General features: G+C 40.0%; 1 protein-coding gene across 1 annotated transcript in view; it reads right to left on the bottom strand.

Annotated features, from left to right (window-relative positions):
- SARNP (SAP domain containing ribonucleoprotein) overlaps positions 1–24,459 on the bottom strand; it is a 46,666-nt gene that overhangs the window by 4,566 nt on the left and 17,641 nt on the right. Inside the window, exons 8-10 of the mRNA XM_045789933.2 lie at positions 22,034–22,059; positions 20,646–20,714; positions 1,460–1,549 (exon numbers count right to left, since the gene is read on the bottom strand). Of these exons, the coding sequence (XP_045645889.1) occupies positions 1,460–1,549; positions 20,646–20,714; positions 22,034–22,059 (185 nt within the window). The remainder of the gene's footprint in view (positions 1–1,459; positions 1,550–20,645; positions 20,715–22,033; positions 22,060–24,459) is intronic.

Raw genomic sequence — 24,459 nt, 5'->3', positions numbered from 1 at the left:
ATAAAATTTTCAGGGTTTACTTACAAGACTCACTCTCATATTTATTCATAAAAAGACTATAAGATTTTGAGTGTGTGAGGTAATAGATTTTCAAAGGTCATCTCCAGGGCTGCCTGGCTGGCTCAGTTGGTACAGCATGCAACTCTTGAAATCAGGGTCGTGAGTTCAAGCCCCACGCTGGGCATGGAGCCTACCTTAAAACAAAACAAACAAAAGCCATCTCCAGAGGTAGATGGAAAGAAGTAAATTTGGATTAAAGGAAGAAAGAACACCGCAAATTCTTCACCACTCAAGAAATTCTTAGAATTCAAAACATATTCAACTATTTCAACTCTTCTTTATGTATACCTTAGGTGACACTTTGGGTCTCCATTAGAGATACACCCTCTTTTTTTTTTTTTTTAAGTAATCTGTATGACCAACATGGGGCTGAAACTCTCAACCCCAAGATTGAGAGTCACATGCTCTACCAAATGAGCCAGTGCCCCCATTATAGATACTCTTAAATCAGCAAATCAATATTGTCTGTCAAAGCCCCGAGTAGTCTTGCCATGCTCAGGCTCTCAATTAATTTGAGTTACTCCAGACGAAGCTGGGATATGGACAATCACAAGTCTTTATAAAACAAACAATAAAAGCCACTCTTTCATTTAAGAGACTAGTTAAAAATAAAGCGATAAGAACAAGAAGTCTAGGGGCGCCTGGGTGGCCCAGCGGTTAAGCGTCTGCCTTCGGCTCAGGGCGTGATCCCGGCATTATGGGATCGAGCCCCACATCAGGCTCCTCAGCTATGAGCCTGCTTCTTCCTCTCCCACTCCCCCTGCTTGTGTTCCCTCTCTCGCTGGCTGTCTCTATCTCTGTCGAATAAATAAATAAAATCTTTAAAAAAAAAAAAAAAGAACAAGAAGTCTCATTTGAGTCCACTGAGGTATTCCAGAGGGGAGTTAGGCACAACTATACTTGTGTCTGAGTTGGATAAGTCTTCATTAAACGATCAAAGAAATATGGCTAGCGGATAATCAGAGACACTGCTACTTACTAAATATGACAGGCTTTGTGTCAAGCATTTTACACAGTATCATCCCTTCTTACTTAGCATAATTTCATGTTTAAAATACCACTTCAAGGTAGGTATTTATTATCGCTACGTCCCAGATGATGAAACTGAGGCTCAGAGAACTGCCATAACTTGTAAGTAATACTAAGTGGCAGAGTCACTTTTCAAATCCAAGCTTTTCTGATTCCAAATCTTGTGCTCCTTTCTAGACTAAATGGCTCTAACACCAAATTAAGTATACTAATGGAATTCAGTGTGGCTACTTTATCCAGAAAACAGATACTAAGCAAAGAACAAAAAGATCTTATTTGGGCACTTAAGAAGTAGGCCAGGGAAATAATAACATGTCTTCACCCTCACTTCCTTTCAAGGGCTCTATTAAGCACTCTAGGTATATTTTACCTCTGTATCCTCTGTGGTTCCTGTTCCGGCCGAACTTGTAACAATCCCAAATCGCTCCTTCCTCTTTTTCAGCTTCTCATCATCTTCAGACTATTCAGAGAAAAAGAAAACAATTCAAACAAGCTAGCCTCCACTCATGAGATAAAGAGAATGAAATTATAACTTAATGGTCACAATATGCCAGCCAATCTTGTGCCCAAAACTAAGGATCACATGAACAAAAAAACAGACAGGAAACTGAATAAGGAAGCATACAGAATGTTGTCCCTAAGAATGACTAAATACTTAATTTTAAGAAGGGCCTCAACATTCTTAAGACCCATGGAGTCAAGAAAACAGAAGAAATACCCATACAACAAATTTCTGCAGAAATTCTTATAGTTCAGAGATATGGACTGAGGATTCAGTGAGTAACATCCGAGGACAAAAGGTTGGTAGAAGGCACCCAAACTACTTGTTGAACACTGCTTACAAGTTCCATTTACTTGCCAAGGGATGGAAGGGAAAGAGGCCAGAGTGGTATTTCTGAAGAATGTACAAAGAAAGCCAAGCATTATGAATGCCCAGCAAAGTCACAGAAGGCTCTGAATAGCTTGAAATGATTTTTGGGGCCGGCGGGGGGCAGAGGGAGAGGGAGAGAGAATTCTGAAGCGGACTCCCTGCTGAGTACAGAGCCCAATGCAGGGCTCAATCCCAGGACCCTGAAATCATGACCTGAGTCAAAATCAAGAGTCGGTGGGGCGGGCGGTGGGGGGGAGGAGGGCTGAGGGGGGAGGAGGGCTGAGGGGGCTGGGTGGCTCGGTCGGTTAAGTGTCTGCCTTCAGCTCAGGTCATGATCTGGGAGTCCCAGGATCAAGCCCTGCATCAAGCTCCCTGCTCAGCGGGGAGTCTGCTTCTCCCTCCCGCTCTGTTCCTTCTCTCTCTCGTTCACTCTCTCAAATAAATAAAATCTTAAAAAAAAAGAAAGCACGAGTCAGACACTTAACCAACTGTGCCACCCAGGCGCCCCCCCCAAAAGTATTCTTGTTTTTAATAATCAGAAATTAAAATAATGATGATAATATTACAGAGTCACTAACATCTGAGTGCTTACTTTATGCCAGGTATTGTACGAAGTTCTTTACATGCAATATCTCATGTACTTTTTTTTTTAAGTTTAGTCATTTAATTTTTTATTAATCTCTACCACCCAAAGTCGGGCTTGAACTCATGACCCCAAGATCAAGAGTCACATGCTTTTCTGACTGAGCTGGTCAGACAACCCTCATTTACTTCTTAATAATCTCAAACATAGGAGGCACTATGACATACATAGTAGGTACTACAACTAAATTAATTTCATAGATAAGAAAACAGAGACTTGGTGGGGCGCCTGGGTGGCACAGCGGTTAAGCGTCTGCCTTCGGCTCAGGGCGTGATCCCGGCGTTATGGGATTGAGCCCCACATCAGGCTCTTCTGCTGTGAGCCTGCTTCTTCCTCTCCCACTCCCCCTGCTTGTGTTCCCTCTCTCGCTGGCTGTCTCTATCTCTGTCAAATAAATAAAAAATCTTAAAAAAAAAAAAAAAAGAAAGCAGAGACTTGGAGAAACTAAGTAAACTGCCCAAGTCTCACAAGTAGTAAGTGGCAGAGAGCCAGGAATGGAACCCAGGACATTTTACTCAAGATCCACTTTCCTAGCTTTGCCATCTCCTCAGGCATCTCACATAACACTTTCTTTGGAAGAACAGTAGCAGAATGGAAGAAGCAATTCATTCCCAAAGGAAGAAGGATCGTTAGAACCCTTAGCTAAAGGTAGCTATAAACTATTTCAACCACTTCCATATCACTCAAATAACCTGGGTCAATGTTTGGATCCCATCCCCTTCTACCATAACATATGCCTCCACTTTATAACTATCTGGGATCTAGGGAAAGGACTCCAGTTTGTAATCTTACACGAAAGATTTTCTCAACTGAATTTGTTTCTAATTTTGCCTAACTGGCTACTCCATCTGTTGAACTATAATAAAAGAATTAGGAAGGTTTCCAATGAACACAGCCCTCGTATATTTTTCCTTACTGAAGTTACTAGTAAAAGTGTTCTTTAATTTGTCTACCACCACTAAGATAAAGGGAATAAGAGATAAAAATGGAGCACTCAAAATGAGAATGTCTCTAGGACATTCTAGATGAAATACCTCCATTTCACTAAGTCTCCAGGCCAAGCATAGTGTTAGGGGTAATAAAAGGAGCATTCCATATCCTTCTTGAAGAAAGGCAGAACTAGACTATATATTGCTTACCTACTACTACGTACTTATTTTCATTCAATTCAGAGATAAGGTTATTTCAGCAAGTTCAAATCACAGAGACAGAGATGGTACTTTCAAAACCCAGCTGTTTTTTCAGCACAAATTCTGAGGCCACTCCCTTCACAAATCTCATCACAAAGCCTAGGTCTATGTAGAATGTGTGGGACAGCCTTTCTCTGGTTCTCTATTTTGCTACATCCTGAAACAGGGATTTTAACTTCCACATTAAATTTTCTGTGCTTCGTTTTGAGCTCAAAGGTGCTCAAAAGATAGACGGAAGAAAAGAGAGGGTGTACACTTCTCTAGCCACTAAGGCTAAGATCAGAGAGTTCTCCATGAGCTTCCCTTTTTAATCAGATCTTTGGTGTCTCTCCTGGACATCCAGACAGAGCATCTGCTGCAAATCTACCAGGGTCTCTAGGGAAAAAAAAAAACAAAAAACAATACAGATCCTCCCACCCCCCTACAAACAGCCTGCCCACCCCTCACCCGCAGAGACCAGTGAGGGTTTTATTTATTTTGTGCATGCCTGCCCTTCACTCCCCATCCAGAGCCCCTCAGCTTCCCTCCTAAAGCCTCTTTCCCCCTTGCCCTGCAGGGAAAGTGCACAACAGGCCCAGTAAATCAACACAGTTCTAATGATCTCTCTCACTTGACCCTTCTAGCGTGACGGTGTCGCATGGAAACAAACGTACAATAAACTTCACTCCATCTTTAGCTCCTTGCTGACAGGTTTTGATTCATGGGATGGTGAGACCCATCTGAGGGAAATTACCTCGATCAAAACGCATCTCTCTCTGCATTCAGCAGGCCAATGCTCCCTCGGGCCATGCTCAAGTGCACAAATGGGGTTGTGCATCTGCAGGCAGCACTGACCCCTCTAGCTCAGTGTCACATGCATTTGCAAGCCTTTCCCTTCTTCATTCCTCCTCCACTTCCCTCCTGCAACCCCTTAACCACTAACAAATCTTTTTTCTTCCCATGTATGCTCCTGTGTGGGAAGAACAGTGCTGGAATCTGAAGTGCCCTTATTTCCTATCAAGTGGAAACTCCTCAAAACATACAACCTGCATTCAAAACCAGAGGAGGAACCTGTCCTCATGGACTAAACACAGGCCTTGGATGTTCAGACTGATCCATATACTTCACCTGCCCATCCTCTCACTCAAGATTTAAATAGTAAGCCAACTAACTGACAACAGTAATTTCAGCATACATAATCCTCCTACCTCCCAATAGCTGCCTTGTTTTTCTTTTTAAAAGCTCATTGATAAAAATGAGAAAGACAGTTGTGCAAAAGAGGAGAGAGCCCATATACAAAGCACAGGATGGAAAGCAGAATATATATTTCACAAAGCCAAATACCCCCATGAATCACCATCACTTTTTTCCATCATGGAATAAGATAATTCTAAAGTGAGCTCTTCAAACAACATCTTCAACTTTTCAGATTCACTTTTCTCCTTGTTTCCCTTTTATATTTGGAAAATTCTCAAGCAACATAAAGAAAACAATGCCTGCTAGAGGAAAAGACTGAGACATTCAAGGCTGCCCCAAGATACAAATTACATGTGAGAAAACACTCAGAATATAAGGACTCTCATAAAGGTACTCAATAAATGGTAGCTATTTTTTCTACTGCAACGTTCCTCTTGGTCTTTGAAACAAAGTGTGAAACCACCCACAAAATTTTGAAGCTAACAATGCCATTCATTCATCTTTTACATTAGAAGCAAAGTCATCAAGGAGCGCCTGGGTGGCTCAGTCAGTTAGGCGTCTGACTTCGGCTCAGGTCATGACTTCAGGGTCCTGAGATCAACCCTGCATGGGGTGCCCTGCTCAGCAGGGAGTCTGCCTGTCCCTTTCCCTCTACCTCTGTCTCTCCCCCTGCTTGTGCTGTCTCTCTCAAATAAATAAAATCTTTAAAAAAATGAATGGATAAAGATGTGGTATACATATATATATGTATTACTCAACCATCAAAAAGAATGAAATCTTGCCATTTGCAACAATATGGATAGAACTAGAGGATATGATGCTAAGCAAAGTAAGTCAGAGAAAGACAAATACCATACGATTTCATTCATGTGGAATTTAAGAAACAAAACAGATTAACATTGGGGGAGGGAAAGAAAAAATAAGATGAAAATTGAGAGGGAGGCAAATCAGAAGAGATGCTGAATTCCAGCAAACAAACTGAGGGTTGCTGGAGGGGAGATGGGTAGGGGAAAAGGATAATTGGGTGATGAGCATTAAGGAGGGCACTTGAGTCAATGAGCACTGGGTGTTATATGCAACTGATGAATCACTAAATTGTACCTCTGAAACTAAGAAAGAAAAAAAAAAGCAAAGTCATCAAAAGTAGGTGAATCTTAGGGTGCCTGGCTGGCTCAGTCAGAAGAGCATGCAACTCTTGATCTCAGGGTTGTGAAATTTGAGCGCCACACTGTGTGCAGCGATTACTTAAATGAAAAAATAAATAAAAAGTATGTAAGAATCAGACCCATTACCAAGATAACAAGGAAATTCCCATTAGCTGCAAGGCAGAGTATTTGCACTGATGAGTACAATTTAGGGTTAAAGTATGGCAGAATAAGTAACTACCAAAACCACAATCTTCTCCACCAGTGGTACTATTAACCATCTTCTCCTTCTGAAACCCTAAAAAAATCTATGCTGCCAAGCTTTACTGATTTCATCAAACCTAATAATTAATGACGACAAAACAAACAAACAAACAAACAAAACTAGGTAATATCCAAGGGAACAGAGCAAGGATTCAAACTCTAACTCTGTAGATCTAATCTTAGGTACTCTATAGGCCCCTGAGGAATTGCTTTCAATGAATTATAGACCTCAGTTTCCATCAACATTTTAAGTAACACCATCCATCCAATCAAAATTAATCCATTCAGCGACTAGTCATTCAAAAATCCACTGAGTGTCTACCTTAGGTTAGGCACCGTTCTGGCATTGGGAACAGAGATGAGTAAGACAAAGATCCTTAACCTCCTGGTATTTATGAATTTAAGACTGAATTACAGTAAAGATGTATGCCATTGTTCATTACATTACTGCATTATGAGGATGCATGGGGAAATCTTTCTGGTCCCCAGATGTAGAGTAATTATGCTTTTGCTGAGCAACTTGTAAGTTTTTATCTTCTCAACCCTGTGAATCACTATAAACACTTTTCACTGTTTTCCTCTTTCTACTGACAGCTATAAAACTTGGCAAGCGATTTTGAAAATATTTCTATTAGCCAGTATCAAGGTGAGAGAGAAGTACTGAGGTGAGATCCAAAGACAAGGATCCAACACCCAGATCCCAAGACAGAAACTTAGAAAACTAAGTACAGTTAGTTACAGGGTTGCTGCTGGTCCCTTAAGAACTTACTCCTCCCTAAATATAATGGGATTAATTAAAAAATACTTCAGTGCCCCAAGAAGGAAAAAGAGAGGGGAAGGAAGTACCAAGTTATTACTAGAAACTTTAAGGACTCTTGTCAGTGGTTTCCATGGCATATATACTGTAGCCAGGAATTAAGTACCAAATGGAAGATCAGCTGCAACAACTGGCAGCCTGAACATCATAGATGCTTTCTAAAGTGTCCTTTTCATTCTATGGCAAAGAGTTCCAAGGATAAAATCTCTATCCAAGATGGAGTAGATTGTAGCTTTATCTTCCAAACCCAACCTGCTTCTTCAAGATACAAATTCAAGAGAACATTTTTCAAAACCTACTAGTCTTATCCTGAATACAATAAAGAACACCACTCCAAGTTTAGTGTGCCAGAGTTATTTGCTCTGGCAAAAGCAGCCCACTTTGATTTAATTAGCACTCCATGGGCTATGTACTGAAAGCATATACACCTTCTTCAATCTTATTACCAGTGCCACTCTGGATCATTAAAAAGAAACTAGGAGAGGGGTGTTTGGCTGGCTCATTCGGTAGAGTATACAACTCTTGATATCGGGGTTGTTAGTTTGAGACCCACTCTCGGTGTAGAGATTATTTAAAAAAAATAAAATCTTAGGGGCACTTGGGTGGCTCAGTTGGTTAAGTGTCTGACTCCTGACTTTGGCTCAGGTCATGATCTCAGGGTTCTGGGATCCAGCCCTGAGTTAGGCTCTTGGCTTGGGATTCTCTCCCTCCTCCCTTTGCCCCTCCTCCGTCTCAATAAATAAATAAAATGTTAAAATCAAATAAACAAACAAAATCTTAGGGCACCTGGGTGGCACAACTGGTTAAGCATCTAACTCTTGGTTTTGGCTCAGGTCAAAATCTCAGGGTCGTGAGATCAAGCCCCACGTTGGCTCTGTGCTCATGGTGGAGTCTGCTTGAGATTCTCTCTCCCTCTCCCTCTCCCCTCCCGTTCATGCTCTCTCTAAAATACTACATAATTCTTTAAAAAAGAAAATAAAATCTTAAAAAAAAAAAGAAGAAACTAGGAGAAACAAAACAGTGACCCAAATGTAACTTACACTTATTTAAGGAATTATAATCCCCAAAACCCAAAGCAAGAGTATCTACTGAATTTAAATATGAGATATCCTCACTATTGTCAGAGGAGACCAAGAGAATTAACCAAGCCAGTCATTTTTCCTGGTCAGTGCAACAGCTCACTCACTCATCATCCCTCCTTACACATGTGTGAGAAGCAGAAATTACAATCTAAAGAATTCAGTCAGAGATACCCTTATAAGCAGAAAAGAGCACTTCAGGGAAGCTCAGGTACTACTACGAGTTGGAGCTGGCTGTTCTCCTATAACTGTTTTTTTGTTTGTTTTTTTTTTAAAGATTTTATTTATTTATTTATTTATTTATTTATTTATTTATTTGAGAGAGAGTGAGAGAGCACAGGTGGCGGGGTGGAGCACAGGGAAGAGGAAGAAGCAGAGGGAGAGGAAGAAGCAGCTAGATGTGGGACTCGATGGATCCCGGGAGTCCCAGAATCATGACCTGAGCCGAAGGCAGACGCTTAACCAACTGAGCCACCCAGGCACCCCTATAACTGTTTTTTTGTTTGTTCGCTTTGTTTTAAGTAGGTTCCAAGACCAACGTGGAGCCCAACAAAAGGCTTGAACTCATGACCCTGAGATCAAGACCTGGGCTGAGATCAAGAGTCTATGCTTAACCAACTGAGCCACCCAGGTGCCACCTCCAAACCCAACGTGGAGCCCAACGAAAGACTTGAACTCATGACCCTGAGATCAAGACCTGGGCTGAGATCAAGAGTCTACTTTGAGGGGAGGTAAATGCTCTCTTAACCAAATATACTGAGACATCCAGGTGCCCCCTCCTATGGCTGTTTTAATGACAGCTATTCTTCACATTCAACACTCTTCAATGTAAGAGCCTGCTATATGTTTCCATCAGGACCTAAACTCTGCCACTTTATTTACCCCACTTTAATAGTTACTTTCTCAGAAGTCTTTTCCCTTGAATGATGGGAGAAAGACTGATAGAGAGCTAAGACGGTTATGTTTTTCAAAAGTAATAACTGTCCCTTTTATTTTTATTAAGATTTTATTTATTTGACAGTGAGAGAGAAAGAGAGAGGGAACACAAGCAGGGGGAGTGGGAGAGGGAGAAGCAGACTCCCCACTGAGCAGGAAGCCCAATTCGGGGCTTGATCCCAGGACCCTGGGATCATGACCTGAGCCAAAGGCAGACGCCTAATGACTAAGCCACCCAGGGGCCCCTAACTATCCCCTTATATAAATGAATAACCATATAAAGACGTTAATACTACTCAGGCCAGTCTGATTTTCCAAGGGAATGTAAGGTAAGAGTGAGGCAAAAAGAAAAGGATGGCACTTTATGGTCACTTTCCTGACTCTCACTGCTACACGACTGATGGTAGGATGAAAAAAAGAGGGTGGGGGCCTTCAGGCAATGGCAGATTAATAATGACATGGCCTTGACTTCCCTGAGGTAAAGGTTATGAAACACTCCAGGGTAAGTGGGCTTCCAATTTCATACTCTCAGGGTGAATGACAGCAACTGATGGTTTTTCTCTCAGAAACACTGCAATGCTTAAACACACAGCTGTCACCTCCCTGCCCCAGTTTCTGAAATTCATCTGAACATGTTTATTCCTGAGCCTTTATGCCAGCCAGACCATGAGGTGGTCCTAAAAACTAATGCACAGAGCCTAACTAAGCAAGACAAAAGTGAAGGGCTGGACTAGCAAAGGGTATGCCATTTTAGCATAAAGTGACACTCCAACACTCCCACTCACATAACAAAAAATACACCTCCCAATACAACCATCTTACCTACTCTAAAAAATTTTAACTGTGAGATCAGAATCAACTTTCTAGGGCCAGCAGGGTGCCAGGAACTTTAAAGCTACATGGGATTTAGAGACTACCAGGAACTTACCTTCTCCTATCTTTACAGGATTTGAACCAAACACTCTTCTGAGCCACTAGCTCCCATCACTTTTTCTCTTTCTCCAAAACAAGCTCCTTCCCCAACCCCCACTCCTCTTCAACCCCAGAGGAGGTCGTCTCGGTCTTGCTCTAGCTGATTGTAGGACAAAGCAACGCAGGTGGAGGAAATGAAGGCTTCACACTTGAGACCCCCGGAAACCAAGTTTCTATTAAAAGTCCCCACCTCCCTCCCTTAAAAGCCAGGAAGCTGCTGCTTTTAAGGATAAGCGATGCAGAGCTGGCAGAAATGTCAAGAAGTCAGTAGAGGGAAGCTAAAAACTCTGAGGGGAGGTAAATGCTCTCTTAACCAAATATACAGAGAATGAAGGATAACAGTTACCTGAGCACTCAGAAATTAGAATGAGCACTAGGAGAACAGATTCTTTTCACCTGTAAAATATATCTATATCTACATCTATCTATATATTTTTAATGTAAGTTTTATGCCCAATGTGGGGCTCGAACTCAAGACCCAAATCTCGTGTTCTACCGACTGAGCCAGCCAGGCCCCTCACCTGTAATATTTTAAAATTCAGGTTTCTGGTTTCACCCCAAACTAATAAATCTGAATCTCAAAAGGAAGAGCTTAGGGAGATGTATTTTAAAAAGGGTCCCCTGGTGACCCTTATGTACAGCTATAGTTGGGAACAACTGCAAATGGCTTTGAGAAAGCATAGACCAAAAATAAATAAATAAATACATGCATACATACATACATACATAAATATATATATATATGTATACACACACACACACACACACACACACAAATAAATAAGTCTGTCTATCTATCTATCTATCTATCTCACCAAGTCCAAGCAAAGTTGCCTCTCCACTCCAGTTTTCCTCCAAAAGCACCAGGGGCCTTCCAAAAAAAGTTTATGCTTCCTACCAACAGGGTATCTCAGCCACAGGGACGTAAGGGGGAAAAGAAAGCTATGAAGAAATCACAGGTGGCTCTAAGGAGCACACCTGTCTTGCCTGCCTTCATAGAATTCAAGTACAGGAACAGAGAGACTTTTTACAAGGGAGTTCAATACAGGAAAAACATGCCAAAACAAGACCAGGGAACTTCAGGTATGTGGGGGAAAGACAGAGGCAACGAGGTTCAAGCACACGAAGGTGTTTTTTTCCTTTCCCTGCAGAACTAATACGGAGTACAAGGGGAAATATCAACAAAGTAGAGAACAGATAGGATTTGTCCTAAGGCTTATGTGTTTTTTGCTCATTCACTTAACAGCACTAAAGAGGTCCATCACATAAGGCCTCTCTCATCTTACAGCTCTCTTCACCTCTAGTTGCACTTCCTCAACTACCTCATACCTAAGCATGAACATGGTAGTGAAAATTCTGTAACTGTCTCCTCTACTCTATACCTCAATGAACTCCTCACCCCGTACTTTTTAAAATCCAGACAGCAAGCACTTCAAACATAGTATCTTTCTCAGTAACACATCTTCCCTGCTAGGGATTTAAAGATTCAGTATTTGACATGAATTTCAAGTGTAAAATACCCTGAAAATACATTTCTATTTCTGTCCTAAGAATCTGCTCTAGGGATGAGAAGGTAAAATTTGGTTTAAAAATGTGAGAAAAGAGCAACAGAGGAAAGGGAGGGTATGAAAGGAGTAAATATTGTCTAGATCTTAACAAGACACCTCTGATGTTATTAAAAACAGGGCCTTTCATAGTGCCTGGCTGGCTCAGTCAGTAGAGCATATGACTCTTGATCTCAGGGTTACAAATTTGAGTCCCAGATTGGGGGAAGAGATTACTTAAAAAATAAAAAAAACTTAACAAAACAGGGCCTTTGCTAGTTTGCAAACATTACCACCAAATGTCCCCCTATAAAATATCTCCCAATCTGATGCCCTTCCTCATTCCCATTCCTATCTCTAAAATACTACCGGATTTTATCTGGCCTCCTTCAGCTATCAGGCATGAAAAGCAACTTTGCTACTAAAAATGAATATGTAAGAAAACGAAACTGTCATGTAATTACTAAATTTTACTTGAAAAAAAAAAAAACTTGAATTGAACCTGTATATATTTTCTTTCTTATTTTTTTAAAAGATTTTATTTATTTGAGATAGAATGTGCATGTGCACACCCACACAAGCGGGGAGTGGGGTTAGAGGGAAAGGGAGAAACAGACTCCTCGTTGAGCAGGGAGCCCGATGCAGGGTTCAATCCCGTCCTGGGATTATGACCTGAGCCGAAGGCAAACACTCAACCGACTGAGCCACCCAGGGGCCCCATGAACCCATATATATTTTCAAAAATAAAATGTTACTTCTCCTTATCAATGTCAGCCCAAAGAACACTATCAGCAAAGTGTTAGCCTCTCAAGTATTAAAATACATCTTAAACATCCTTATATTGCTACAGCTCTCAGACCACAAAGAGCCTTTGAACACCAAAACTTCTTACCTACCCCACCCAAAAGCTAGAAATACACATACACCAAAAACAAACCAAAACAAAAACCCCAAACCAAAACAAAAAAACACCCCATAGTTTTTTCTCCCATACAGATTCTGAAGGATGGATAGACTTGGATTCAGAAAGTGAGCTCACATTTCACGACAGGCAGGGAGAGTATTTGAGAGCAATCAGACAGATATTAGATATTGCTATGCTTAGATAAGCCAGGCCAGCTACTGGGTTGCCCCCAAATTAGACATAGATACTGGTCACCCCCAAATTAGAGATACAACCAGATATACAATCAGATATAATATATTTACAAGGAAATTTTAAAAATTATTTACCTTATGTACCATGGGTGGAACTGTTTTTTTTTTTTTTTAAACTGACACTCAAGAGAATGATCCCATCTCAAGAACTTGGCTGACAGAAAACAACTAAATGTATTTAAAAGTAAAACAGACTCATTCCCCTCCTTTTCCAGACTGTATTTACTCTTGGGGAAAACACTACAGGGGGACCACAAACAGGCATAAAACTTGTTTTTTATCAAGTCATCAGGTCTGACATGTTAGAAGGAATGCAAAGACGTAAGTGGGGGCGCGGGACATTGAGCAAGAAGGATAGAAAAGAGAGTGCATTTTTTTTTTTCTTACTACAAACTTTCTTACCTCTAGTTATTTGGATTCAAACTCAATGTACAAAATCATGTAAAAAAATAAAATGAAAAGGGAAAGATCCTTAGTGTTTTCAACCAGGCACTCTAGGGAAGTATAACCCTCTACCGGAAACTTCTCAAAGACCCAACTTATAGTAAACAGGGCAAAACACCTGTTACCATAAATGGTAACAAAGCATCAAAGTTTTCATCTTGCTTCTACAAATTTTTAATGCTTTTCCTCTTAAAGTGTTCAATTTATATTCCTAACATTTCTATCCAATTTTTTCCTCATACAGAGCTAGTAAAAACTGTGTTTAAGGGTTAGAACATAGAGTGGGAGGGTAGAAGAAGAAACTGAGCAAAGAAAAACCTGACTCCTATTTCTCAAGTTAAAATTAGAATACATTTTCAAGAGCCCTGGGCAGGACAGAGAAAAATTCCATTCTGCCCCTTTGCTCTTCCAAATTCCTATAGCCAAGTGGCTCAACAGCAGTTGAATGGCACACATAATGACATCATTGATTGGAACTATAATAGAAGGGAGTGAGAAGAGCGGGTTGGGGGGGAGAGTGGGAAGGGAGGGAGGTGAAGATGTATTTGTGTTACAGACAAAAGACAAGTTCTGTTCCTCAGCAGGGACAAATGAAGAACCAGATGAGGGGATAAACTGAGGTCAGAGAGTTTTCCCTATTGTTTCCTCTTTAAACAGCTCCTTTACCACTCCCTCAAGGTTTGTCTCAGTGGGCGGGTGGAGAAACAGTAGTTTTTATCTTAGAGAAGAGAGGGCAGAAAAAAAGGCCAAATATTAATTTTCAAATTATTATTAATTAGAAGAAGATTTAAAGGACTGGTTAAATTTTAGTTGGGCCCCAAAATGCTGCAAGAAATGCTGAAACCTATGTGGGTTTGGATCTTAGCTCTCCCTGAAATTCATCCTAACAGTTACTTTCAACTACCTCCATCTACTGAACACACACACACACACACCCACCCCATTCTTATTGGTTAATGTAAGTTAAAAGAATATAATTTTTCAGATGGAAGAAGCATTTTTGGGAAAAATGACAACCTAGAATGAGGGGCGGGGGTAGTCCCCCCAAATTCTTGCTCAGTGAAATACTCAATGAAATGTCTAAGAAGATCTACACTGAAGTTTTTCCCATCTACAATCCTACTATCCGCATTCTCTTGGTCTCACGGGACCCCATGAAAAAGGGAAGTAGAGAATTAAGTGGTGTACTTAGCCTAGGTACCGCTACTTGAGTATACTTTGGATGGAAAAGAATCCAAAACCACTTAGCAGGCTACTTCTCCAACTTATCTTGGGATCTAAATCTTCTACCACTACCCCTTAATAAAAAATATTCTACCAAGCTTCTCACCATAGTTTATGGTTCTTCAGGTTCTTACAGTACCATGTTGGCAATGTCCCATACATGGCCCCACAGCTCTTCCTTTGGAAAAAGTTTACATACACATACCTCAACTCTAACAATTATAGACCCTCTGAGAAAGCTGGTGACCAACTTCTAAATCCATAGTGTGAACTTCCTTCTCTCCACATTCCTCTATACCAAAACCCACTGCTGAAGGGGAAAAACAAACATCTCTTCATTTATTTCAGACGGTGGAAGGGAATACAGATAGAATCAAATAGGCCTTACAGAAGAGTGAACGGAGACCAGCCTACTCTCAGTTAGCCACAGCGAAATCTATATGCTAGGAGACACTGGTGCTCTCCTGTGCTTGGAACTGACTCTCTCTCACAGCTTTCTTCTTTGATATCTCAACAGGTTTCAGTGACAAGATCCTCAAAAATAAGGAAAGTCCAATATCTCTCTCACTCTGAAATGATGCATCCCCAAGCAATGGTGAGCAAAAATATATAATTACATGAAAGGGTCATGAAACTAATCACTGCAGCCACCCGAGAATCTTCTAGCTACCAGCCTCAACAAGATAATGATCAATGAAGAGATATTTAACTTTTTAACCTTTTTATATTCTTTTTTCTTAAAGATTTAATTTATTTATTTGACAGACAGAACATAAGCAGGGAAACACAGTGGAAGGGGGAGAGGCAGGCTCCCCACTTAGCAGGGAGCCCGATGTGGGGCTCAATCCCAGGACCCTGGGATCATGAACTGAGCTGAAGGCAGACACTTAACTGACTGAGCCACTCAGGTGCCCCCTTTTTATATTCTGACACTGTATAACACAGATCACAATCATTAGGGAAGAAAACCGGCAAAGATCACAACGCAGGAAAAGCAGCCTTTAGGGTTTATAGTCCTTAAGATAACCCATTAGAACGGTTACCTTAACATGAGCTACAAACAGGGAAGCGCAATGATATTGCAGTAGAGAAGCAGGGAAGATGTACTAAGGTAAACAGGGATAAAAGATGCCTATATTTTCTACTACTAATCAAGAACCAAGAAGCAGTAACACATGCCCCTCACATTCGCAGGGAGGGAAAAGAGTATAAACCACATTCAGTTATCTACTTAGTGTCTGAGCTTGGGTTTTGTTTTGTTTTTAATACTGACTTAACTGGATGTCCTATAACTTCCTAAAGTATCAAGTTTCACATTCCCAAATATGCCAATGTTTGGGGGGGAAAAATGAAAACAAAACAATCCAAATTAGCTATATCAGTTTACACCATAACTCTAAGCCCAGATTTAGTTTTTATAAAACTAATGTCCTATGATCATCATTTATTAACTGAGCTGGCTTCCCATCGATTCCCTCTATCCATCTCCCACTCCTTTCAAAGATGAGTTTTTTATGCGCCAAGCCAAGTCCTGTCCTTCACCAAAAGGACTAACCCAAACACCACTTCTCTTGGGAGGCATGGAAAACTGACAGAGAGAAGGAAAAACAAAACAAAACAAAACAAAAAAAACAACCAGTCAAGCACAAGACTGAAAACCTAGCTGGTGATCAATCAGAACCAACCAGGCAGAGGTTATTTATCTGGGTTTTGTTTTGTTTGAGGGGGTGGGAGGTTTCTCAGCCCATAGTCACCATGAGGCTTATACGAGAAAAGGCATGCCATTCTACCCTCAAATAGTCCAAAGAGTTGGAGGGGACAATTTACAGCCTCTTGTGTAAAAAATGTCTATAAATGCCAGTGCCATTCTTTGCCCTGTCACTTCTCATTATCCTAAACCAACAGGATTCTATTCACTGAGACCTGAGTTGGAAACATGAACGGACAGGCCTTTCTCGGGCAGGGAGAAAGGAGGAAGATGATTGAGGCGGGGGGTGGGGGGGGAGACAGCCAGATTTCTTTAAGTTTCTGTGTACTGCCTAACATGTATAGTATACTAGTGGAACTGAAAGCTGAAATATATGAGCAGTCTGGCAGAAGTCAGCCTAGGAAGAATAGCAGTGATTTGATAGCCTCAAATTTGTAATATGCTCAGATGTAAATCTAAAATATAAAGAAAAGATGACCAGACTATGACACATACACACACACAAATCAGTCATAAACACTACTGATCCACGGCTCACTTTCTCTCACACACTTTCTCTTTATCATATACACTGGTCTGCAGAGGAATCTACCAAAGAGAAATCGCAAGAAATCTGGGCCTTAAGTTGGATCAAGCAAACACAAATCCCATACAACAGATGTGACAGGAGGGGGATTTCTCATTGCCCTTTTCGGGATACTAGGAAGAAGAGACATCTCTACACTACCTGCTAACCTCCACTACTTGCATCTTATCTAACTGAAAGAGATCTGTGCCTAGAGAATTGTAAAAATTAAAGACAGGTGACCAAATTATATAGGAGGAGGCTATACTGGAACCCAGGATGAGGTGGGCACAGTATACTGACCTAGCTGTTCCATAAATACAAACTTAATCATGTCACTAACCTAGGCCAACCAAATACTAGGTAGCAAATCATCTCTGGTGATAGAGAACAGTTAAATACAAGATTCTGAACCAAACAACTCTCACTGAGAATGTAGCCAGTTGCGATTTCACGATTTGGATCTAGAACAACTAAGTTCTGGGGGAAAAAGTTACTTTAAAAAAAGAACAATTCCTTTTTTTATCTTACTACACCCTTTCCTCCAATTCTCTCCTTCCACATTCGCTCTGAAACTGCTTATATTCTACAGGCACTAAAGATACTCTACAGGCTACAGAAACAGTGGTCCAAACATGTGGTCTGATCAAGGATTTCTATGCCACTTCAAGTGTGAAAACTGTACAGAGATTTAAGTTAGGCTTGAATTGCCTAATATACATGCAGCTATTTAAATTAATTTAAAATTTCAGTTCACATTAGCTACATTTCAAGTAATCAATAACGACATGTGGCTAATGACTACTGTATTAGATAACACAGACTTATTCAAAGGAACAATATTCTGTAGAATATTTCCAACATCACATAAAGTTCTACTGGACAGTGGTGGACACCAAAATATCAGCATTTCTGGGACATTTTAATGGTTTATGGGGCAAAGTAGAGCAAACTGTTGAAATCAGGATGATTCTGAAAATCAGGATTTATGATCAATGCAAACGGAATCTATGCTCAAAGAGAATATCTCAAAAAGTCGAAAGTCTCCAAGCAAAGTGGTCCCTGGAAGAAATCATACATACACCAGTACAGTGCTACTCAAAATGTGATCTGCCTCCTGGTGCTGATCCCCAAAGTGTTTACCAGTCTGCAAGAACTCCAGAAACTGTGAGTGCTTGGAAACTTCCAGAGTAATTTAACACTGCTGTGACATTTTTACTGTATTTTACAAAAGTACCACTCAGCAATGAATTAGAAAAAAAAACTTTTAAAGTAAGCTCTCTGCCCAATGTGAGGCTTGAACTCACTCACAGCCCTGAGATCAAGAGTCTCACGTTCTACCAACTGAGCCAGCCAGGAGCCCCGACAAATTACAAATTAAAAAAAACAGTCTTGGGACCCCTGGGTGGCTCAGCTGGTTAAGCGTCTGCCTTTGGCTCAGTTCATGATCCCAGGTCCTGGGACTAAGTCCCGCATCGGGCTCCCTGCTCAGCAGGGAGCCTGCTTTTCTCTCTGCCTATTTCTCTCTCTCTCTGACAAATAAATAAAATCTTAAACTTAAGAAACAAACTAGTTTTTTGCTACAGAATTTGAGCAGCACTACTCTAGAACATATGTATGGCAATGAACATCATCTGAAAACACAGCTCATATAGTCAAGAGTTTTACCAATTACCATTATCTGATTACAACCCTTCAGAAATTTATTATTATTTTTTTAATTTATTAATTTTGTTTAGTAATCTTTACACCTAGCATGGGGCTGGACCTCACAACCCCAAGATCAAGAGTCACACACTTCACCACCTGAACCAGCCACACACCCCAACCCTTCAGAGACTTAAAATGGGAAATGAAATCTTATCAATGATCAACTAAAACACAGAAGTTACTTGACACAATTAAAGGCATAAAGTCAGGCGGCCAACAGAACTGAACTAAGAAGAAAGCGAGCATTTATTAAGGGTCAAGGTGTCAGTATGTTAGATAATTTCATATTCACAATTACTTACTCTTCACAAACACAGTGTTAGGTATTTTTCCCTGTTTTATAGATGAGGACCAAAGAAGTTTAGTAATTTGCTCAAAGTCACAAAACTAATAAATGTATCTCTTCATGCTTTACTTAGCTTATAGACTAAAAATGAAAGCAAGTCAAATATGGAGAAAGAGTCTAAGGAAGTGAAGTGAAAAGGCTAATATCCCTGTAATGAAATACTATGAAAATAACTCAGGTGGGCAGTATAAAGTGAGGGGCAAAGTCGTCTTAGTAAAGTGTCCATATGAGCTACACAGTTGGGAGATATGATGTTCAATTTTGTTAATTTTGATGGAACACATACAATTCTCTACAGTGAGTTACTGCTGAGATTCTCAGACACCTAGTCTTAAAAGGAGACAGATGAGAACTGGGGCCACAGATCCAAGCACCCTTCCCCTTAGCAATCTAACAAAACACAAATGACTTGGTTTATAGTATATTCTTCCCAATTAAGCTGCATGTGCTTTAAGAATCATATACTCTGTCTACTCTCAACTCCTGAATTTTTTAAAATTTCACATGAACTAGCAAATATTCCTACTGACCAAGCTGGGCATAAAGACCTAATGCTATGCTTCTGGTAAACATAAAAAAATGTAACCTAAAAGGAAAATGGAGCAGTTGCGTATAAGGTTAGAAGTCCCACTGGGGCATAAGTGTTTACACTTTTTAGTGCTCAGTTTTTCTCCTGAGCAAAAATGTTAACAACTACTGTCAGGACAGTGTTTTCCAATGGATTTTAGCGAGCTAAATGCTTCCATACTCAGTGGGAAATAATGACCTTTTAAAAAAGTTTATATATGTATGTAGGTATGTATGTACAGCCCAAGATCAAGAGTCACATGCTCTTCCAAATGAGCCAGCCAAGCACCCCAATGACTTTTTTTCTTTTGACAGTTCTTCTGGTTTACAGTAGTATTCCCTTAACACTGCCCTGACTTCAACAACCAAGAAACATGCTTTCATTCTCACAGAACACAGATTCATAAGAGACCACCTGCTCAAAGCAAACAGAAGAATCCTCAGCATTCGCTTCAACGGCACGTGCCTGGCCAAACTCCAAACACAATAATGCCCTATAGAATTGATCACTCCACACTGCATGGTGTCGAAGTCACCTTGCTTAATAAACTCAATAATGTCAGTTAGTACAGTGGCAGAAAGAATGAAATAACTTTCTCGTTTTTGTTCCAAAGAACCTTCAAGTTTTGTTTCTAGGTACCTTCGGACCCAAAGACAGAATTTTCTTCTCCTGTTTCCATTAAGGCTATAATTAGAGGGGCGCCAGGGTGGCTCAGTCCGTTGAGCATCTGTCTTCAGCTCGGGTCATGATTCTAGGGTCATGGGATTGAGCCCTGCATCGGCAGGGAGTCTGCTTCTCCCTTTCCCTCTGCCCCTCCCCCTGCTCATGCTTGCACGCGCCCTCTCTCTCTCTAATAAATAAAGTCTTTTAAAAATTTTAAAAAGACTACATTAGAAGTTTAAGTAGATGTAGTAAGTTTTTAACATCACTGATTACAACATCTTAACCAAGAGAAATACAGACCATGTTCTAATAGCTTGGGTGGAAGCTATGAAAAAAATCTGCAGGGGAAAAAAAAGATGCGCTATGTGAAAGAATCCCTATAACGTAATCAACAGTCAGCGAGAGGAGGTGATAGTCAAAGGACTTCATGAAATGAAGTGCTGAATATGAACAGCTAGCTATATTCTCAGGACAGTCATTTTCAGCCTATGTAGCCCCCAAGCTGCTCTAAGGTGGCAAAAACAGTACTTTACCTTTCTGGAGATTGAAGAGACATTCAAACCGAATCTTTGAGCTCTTTCCTTTAGTTTATCCAGGTTAACCTAAAAAACACAGGAGGAAAAACCCGTATTTAAAAAAAATTAAAACAGAAAATACAAAAGGCAGAAATTACAGTCCAAAGCTAAGAGTTCAAACAAGCCTACAATATCAAAGATACCCTATATGCCACATCAGGACACTAAGCAGCACCCATCCATGCCACTAATTATTAAAATACCTCTTCTGGAATGCAGTAAAAGATTCAACCCAGCCTCCTTTGTTCATCAAAGGTGGCAAGAGCCTAAAGGGGGTTTAAGATCAAAGTAGGCCAAACACTGCTTAAAAAAGCAAATATCCAAATAATTACCTCCAAACAAGTCCATTATTCACAGTCCAAAATCATTAAATGCTATACACAGCCTCTTTAGTCGTTCTTAACTCTATACCCAGCTCTCCTTTCTTCAAAAGACAAATTTACCACGAGTACCCAACTCAATTTTCTTCCTCCCTTTTTTCTTGGAAGCCTTGATATACAAAAGACTTACTATCATAAGAATGTATAGGACATTTTCGTTACTACTACTGCTGCTGCTACTCCTACCTTTCAGCTTCATTCCCCACATCACACTGTAACCTCAAGAGCAGGATTTCATAAAGCCAAACATATTTCACCCACAGCCTCTGTTTCCATTTTCTGAACATGCCATCTAGTCACAATGGTCTGGAAGGCATCTTATTCTACGAGTCTTTAGTCTATGATTTAGTGTTAAAAAATACCAATATCGGGGCGCCTGGGTCGCTCAGTTGTTAAGCGTCTGCCTTCGGCTCAGGGCGTGATCCCAGAGTTCTGGGATCGAGCCCCACATCAGGCTCCTCCGCTGGGAGCCTGCTTCTTCCTCTCCCACTCCCCCTGCTTGTGTTCCCTCTCTCACTGGCTGGCTCTCTGTCAAATGAATAAATAAAATCTTAAAAAAAAAAAAATACCAATATCTACCAACAGAGCTCATAAGTTGCTTCCACAGATTTGCTTGTGGTAACTAAGAATTAGACATTTTTCAGAGCCCTTAGACAAGGCCTAAAACTACAGTAACATAAAATGAAGAATTATATGGACTGTCCTCTAGCTAACAAAACCTACTCATTTTTTCAAGAGGAATGATAGGAAGGAAGATGTCTATAGTGACTTGGAAGATGTGGCAATTTTTCTGACCTCTTAGTACTCAAACAATCCATTTTATTCAGAATATAAAACAATGTATTGAAAACAAGACAGTGACCAAATTCGTATGATCTCAGAGATTCCTCTGATTTGAGGAGCTGTTTCTAACTTTAAAACCAGAGTTAAGATTTGTCTCTCAAAGTATAAAAAAAGATTTCTTACCATAGGCTTGGCATCAGATGACAGACCTAAAGAAGCAAATAAAAGTTTTATTTAACATTTTTAAAAATCATAAAGGAAGCTGACAGTCTTCAAATCAAATTAGACAGCACAGAAAAAGTATACAGGACAAATATCCTTTATCTTACGATGAGGGGGGACAAAAGGCAAACATTGCATCTAGAGATGTTTGCATTCACTGCTGGTGGGAACGTAAAATGTACAGCCACTTTGGAAAGCAATTTGGCAGTTCCTCAAAAAGTTAAACAGAGAGTTTACCGTATGACCTCGTAATCCCACTCGTAGGTATACACCCAAGAGAAATGAAACCATACAATCTGCACCAAACTTGTATATGAATGTTCATAGCAGCATTATCTATAGTAGCCAAAAAGTGAAAACAACCCAAATGTCCATCAGCTACTGAATTAGATAGGTAAAATGTGGTGTAACCAAACAATGAAATATTATCCAACATTAAAAAGAAATGAAGTACTAATGTATCCTACAACACGGACAAACCCTGAATACATTATGCTAAGAAGCCAGTCACAAAAAACTACAAATTGTACAATTCCATTTATAGAAAGCAAATTTATATGCATAGAAAAAACTAGTGGTTGCTTGGATGGGGGTGGAGGGAGGAATGGGAACAACTGCTAATGGGTACAGGGTTTCCTTCTGAGGTGATGAATATGTCCTAAAATTAGACTGAGATGATGATTGTAGAACACTGTGAATACATTTTTTAAAAACCACTGAATTATATACTTTAAATGAACGAACTATATGGAATATGAGTTATAGGCTCAATAAAGCTGTTAAAAAAAATCACTTCTGGACAAAGGAGCGGAGCTACTATCATAGTAAATTAAAATTACAGCTGTTTAAAGCCAATGTCCTATCCTGAAATTATCACTAACAAGCAAGCAGTAAATTGGCCTGTAAGCCCAACCCCAATCTAAGTCAATACTTCTTCACTTAAAACTTTTCAGGGGCGCCTGGGTGGCTCAGTAGATTAAGCGGCTGCTTCCAGCTCAGGCCATGATCCCAGGGTCCTGGGATTGAGCCCCGCGGCAGGATCCCTGTTCAGTGGGGAGTATGCTTCTCCCTCTCCCTCTGCTGCTCCCCCTGCTTGTACTCTCAAATAAATAAAATCTTCAAAAATTTTTTTCCAGAATTTTAAGTCATTACACTCTTGCAATCCCTAACTCTCCACTGTAAACATTCAGGTACAGATTCAACTTTTACCATAATCCACGTGCTAGGAACTGTTAGATGTTTTTATGTTCTCACGCATAAATGAGAACATTTAAATTCCTTTCAAATGTTGCTAAACTCTATTCTTTTAACAGGTACTCTATAGATTAAGGATGTTAGAATTACATGAATGATACTGTAAATGTTATCAATACATTATTTTATTGATCAGCTTTCCTTTTTAGACTATTAATTTTAACTTTTGTCTTTCCTCAAATAGCACCACCTAAGGTCTTTAGTAAGTTTTGCTGTATTATCACCAATCCTACTGCATCTCTCTTGATAGAACTAAAAGCCAGAAAATACCTTGTTTCTAAAACATGTAGTGAGGGCGCCTGGATGTCTTAGTCAGTTAAGCATCTGCTTTCAGCTCAGGTCATGATCTCAGGGTTCTGGGATCGAGACCCATATTGGGCTCTGCACTCAGCGAGGAGTCTGCTTCTCCTTCTACCTCTGCCCTTCCCCCCAGCTCAGGCTTCTCTCTCAAATAAATAAATAAATAAATAAATAAATAAATAAATAAATAAATAAATAAATAAATATCTTTGAGGAAAAAAAATAAAGAAAACATGTAGTGATAGCGGCCAGAATTCTGCTAGTTTTTTAAAAAGCAGAGAAAAATGCTAGATCTTTACAGGACATTTTCTTAACACACTTCAGACAGATCCCTGAGAAGACTAAAGTAGACTAAGAGACTACATTTAAAATTTAAGTCTCTAAAACTGGACTGTTTTTTAAAAAGTAACCTTTTTCCTAATTTATTACAAGATAGGTATTAATTGCAGAAATTTTAAAAACAGACAAGCAAAAAGAAATCACTCAAAATTCCAACAACCAGAGACAATGAGTATTAACAATTTAGCACATATTCCCTCCGACCTTCTTTTTTTTTAATTTTTATTTTCAAGTAAACTCCATACCACACATGGGGCTCGAACTCACAACCGCAAGATCAAGAGTTGCATGCTCCATCAACTCAGCCAGTCGGGCACCCCCCAAACCTGTTTTTCTATCCATATATGCACTTCTATTACCAAAAGGGAAATATACTAATACAATTTTATAATTTGTTTTCACTTAATATTTTTCTGACACTCTTCAATATCATTTTAATAACAGCATAATCTACTATACTTTGGTTGACATTTATTTAACAAATTTCCTATCGT

Source organism: Ursus americanus, chromosome 17, assembly GCF_024610735.1.
Source record: "Ursus americanus isolate L20-20 chromosome 17, mUrsAme1.1.p, whole genome shotgun sequence".
Classification (NCBI taxonomy): domain Eukaryota; kingdom Metazoa; phylum Chordata; class Mammalia; order Carnivora; family Ursidae; genus Ursus; species Ursus americanus.
The sequence above is the reverse complement of the archived record's forward strand: the minus strand, read 5'-3'. Positions and strand labels throughout refer to the sequence as shown.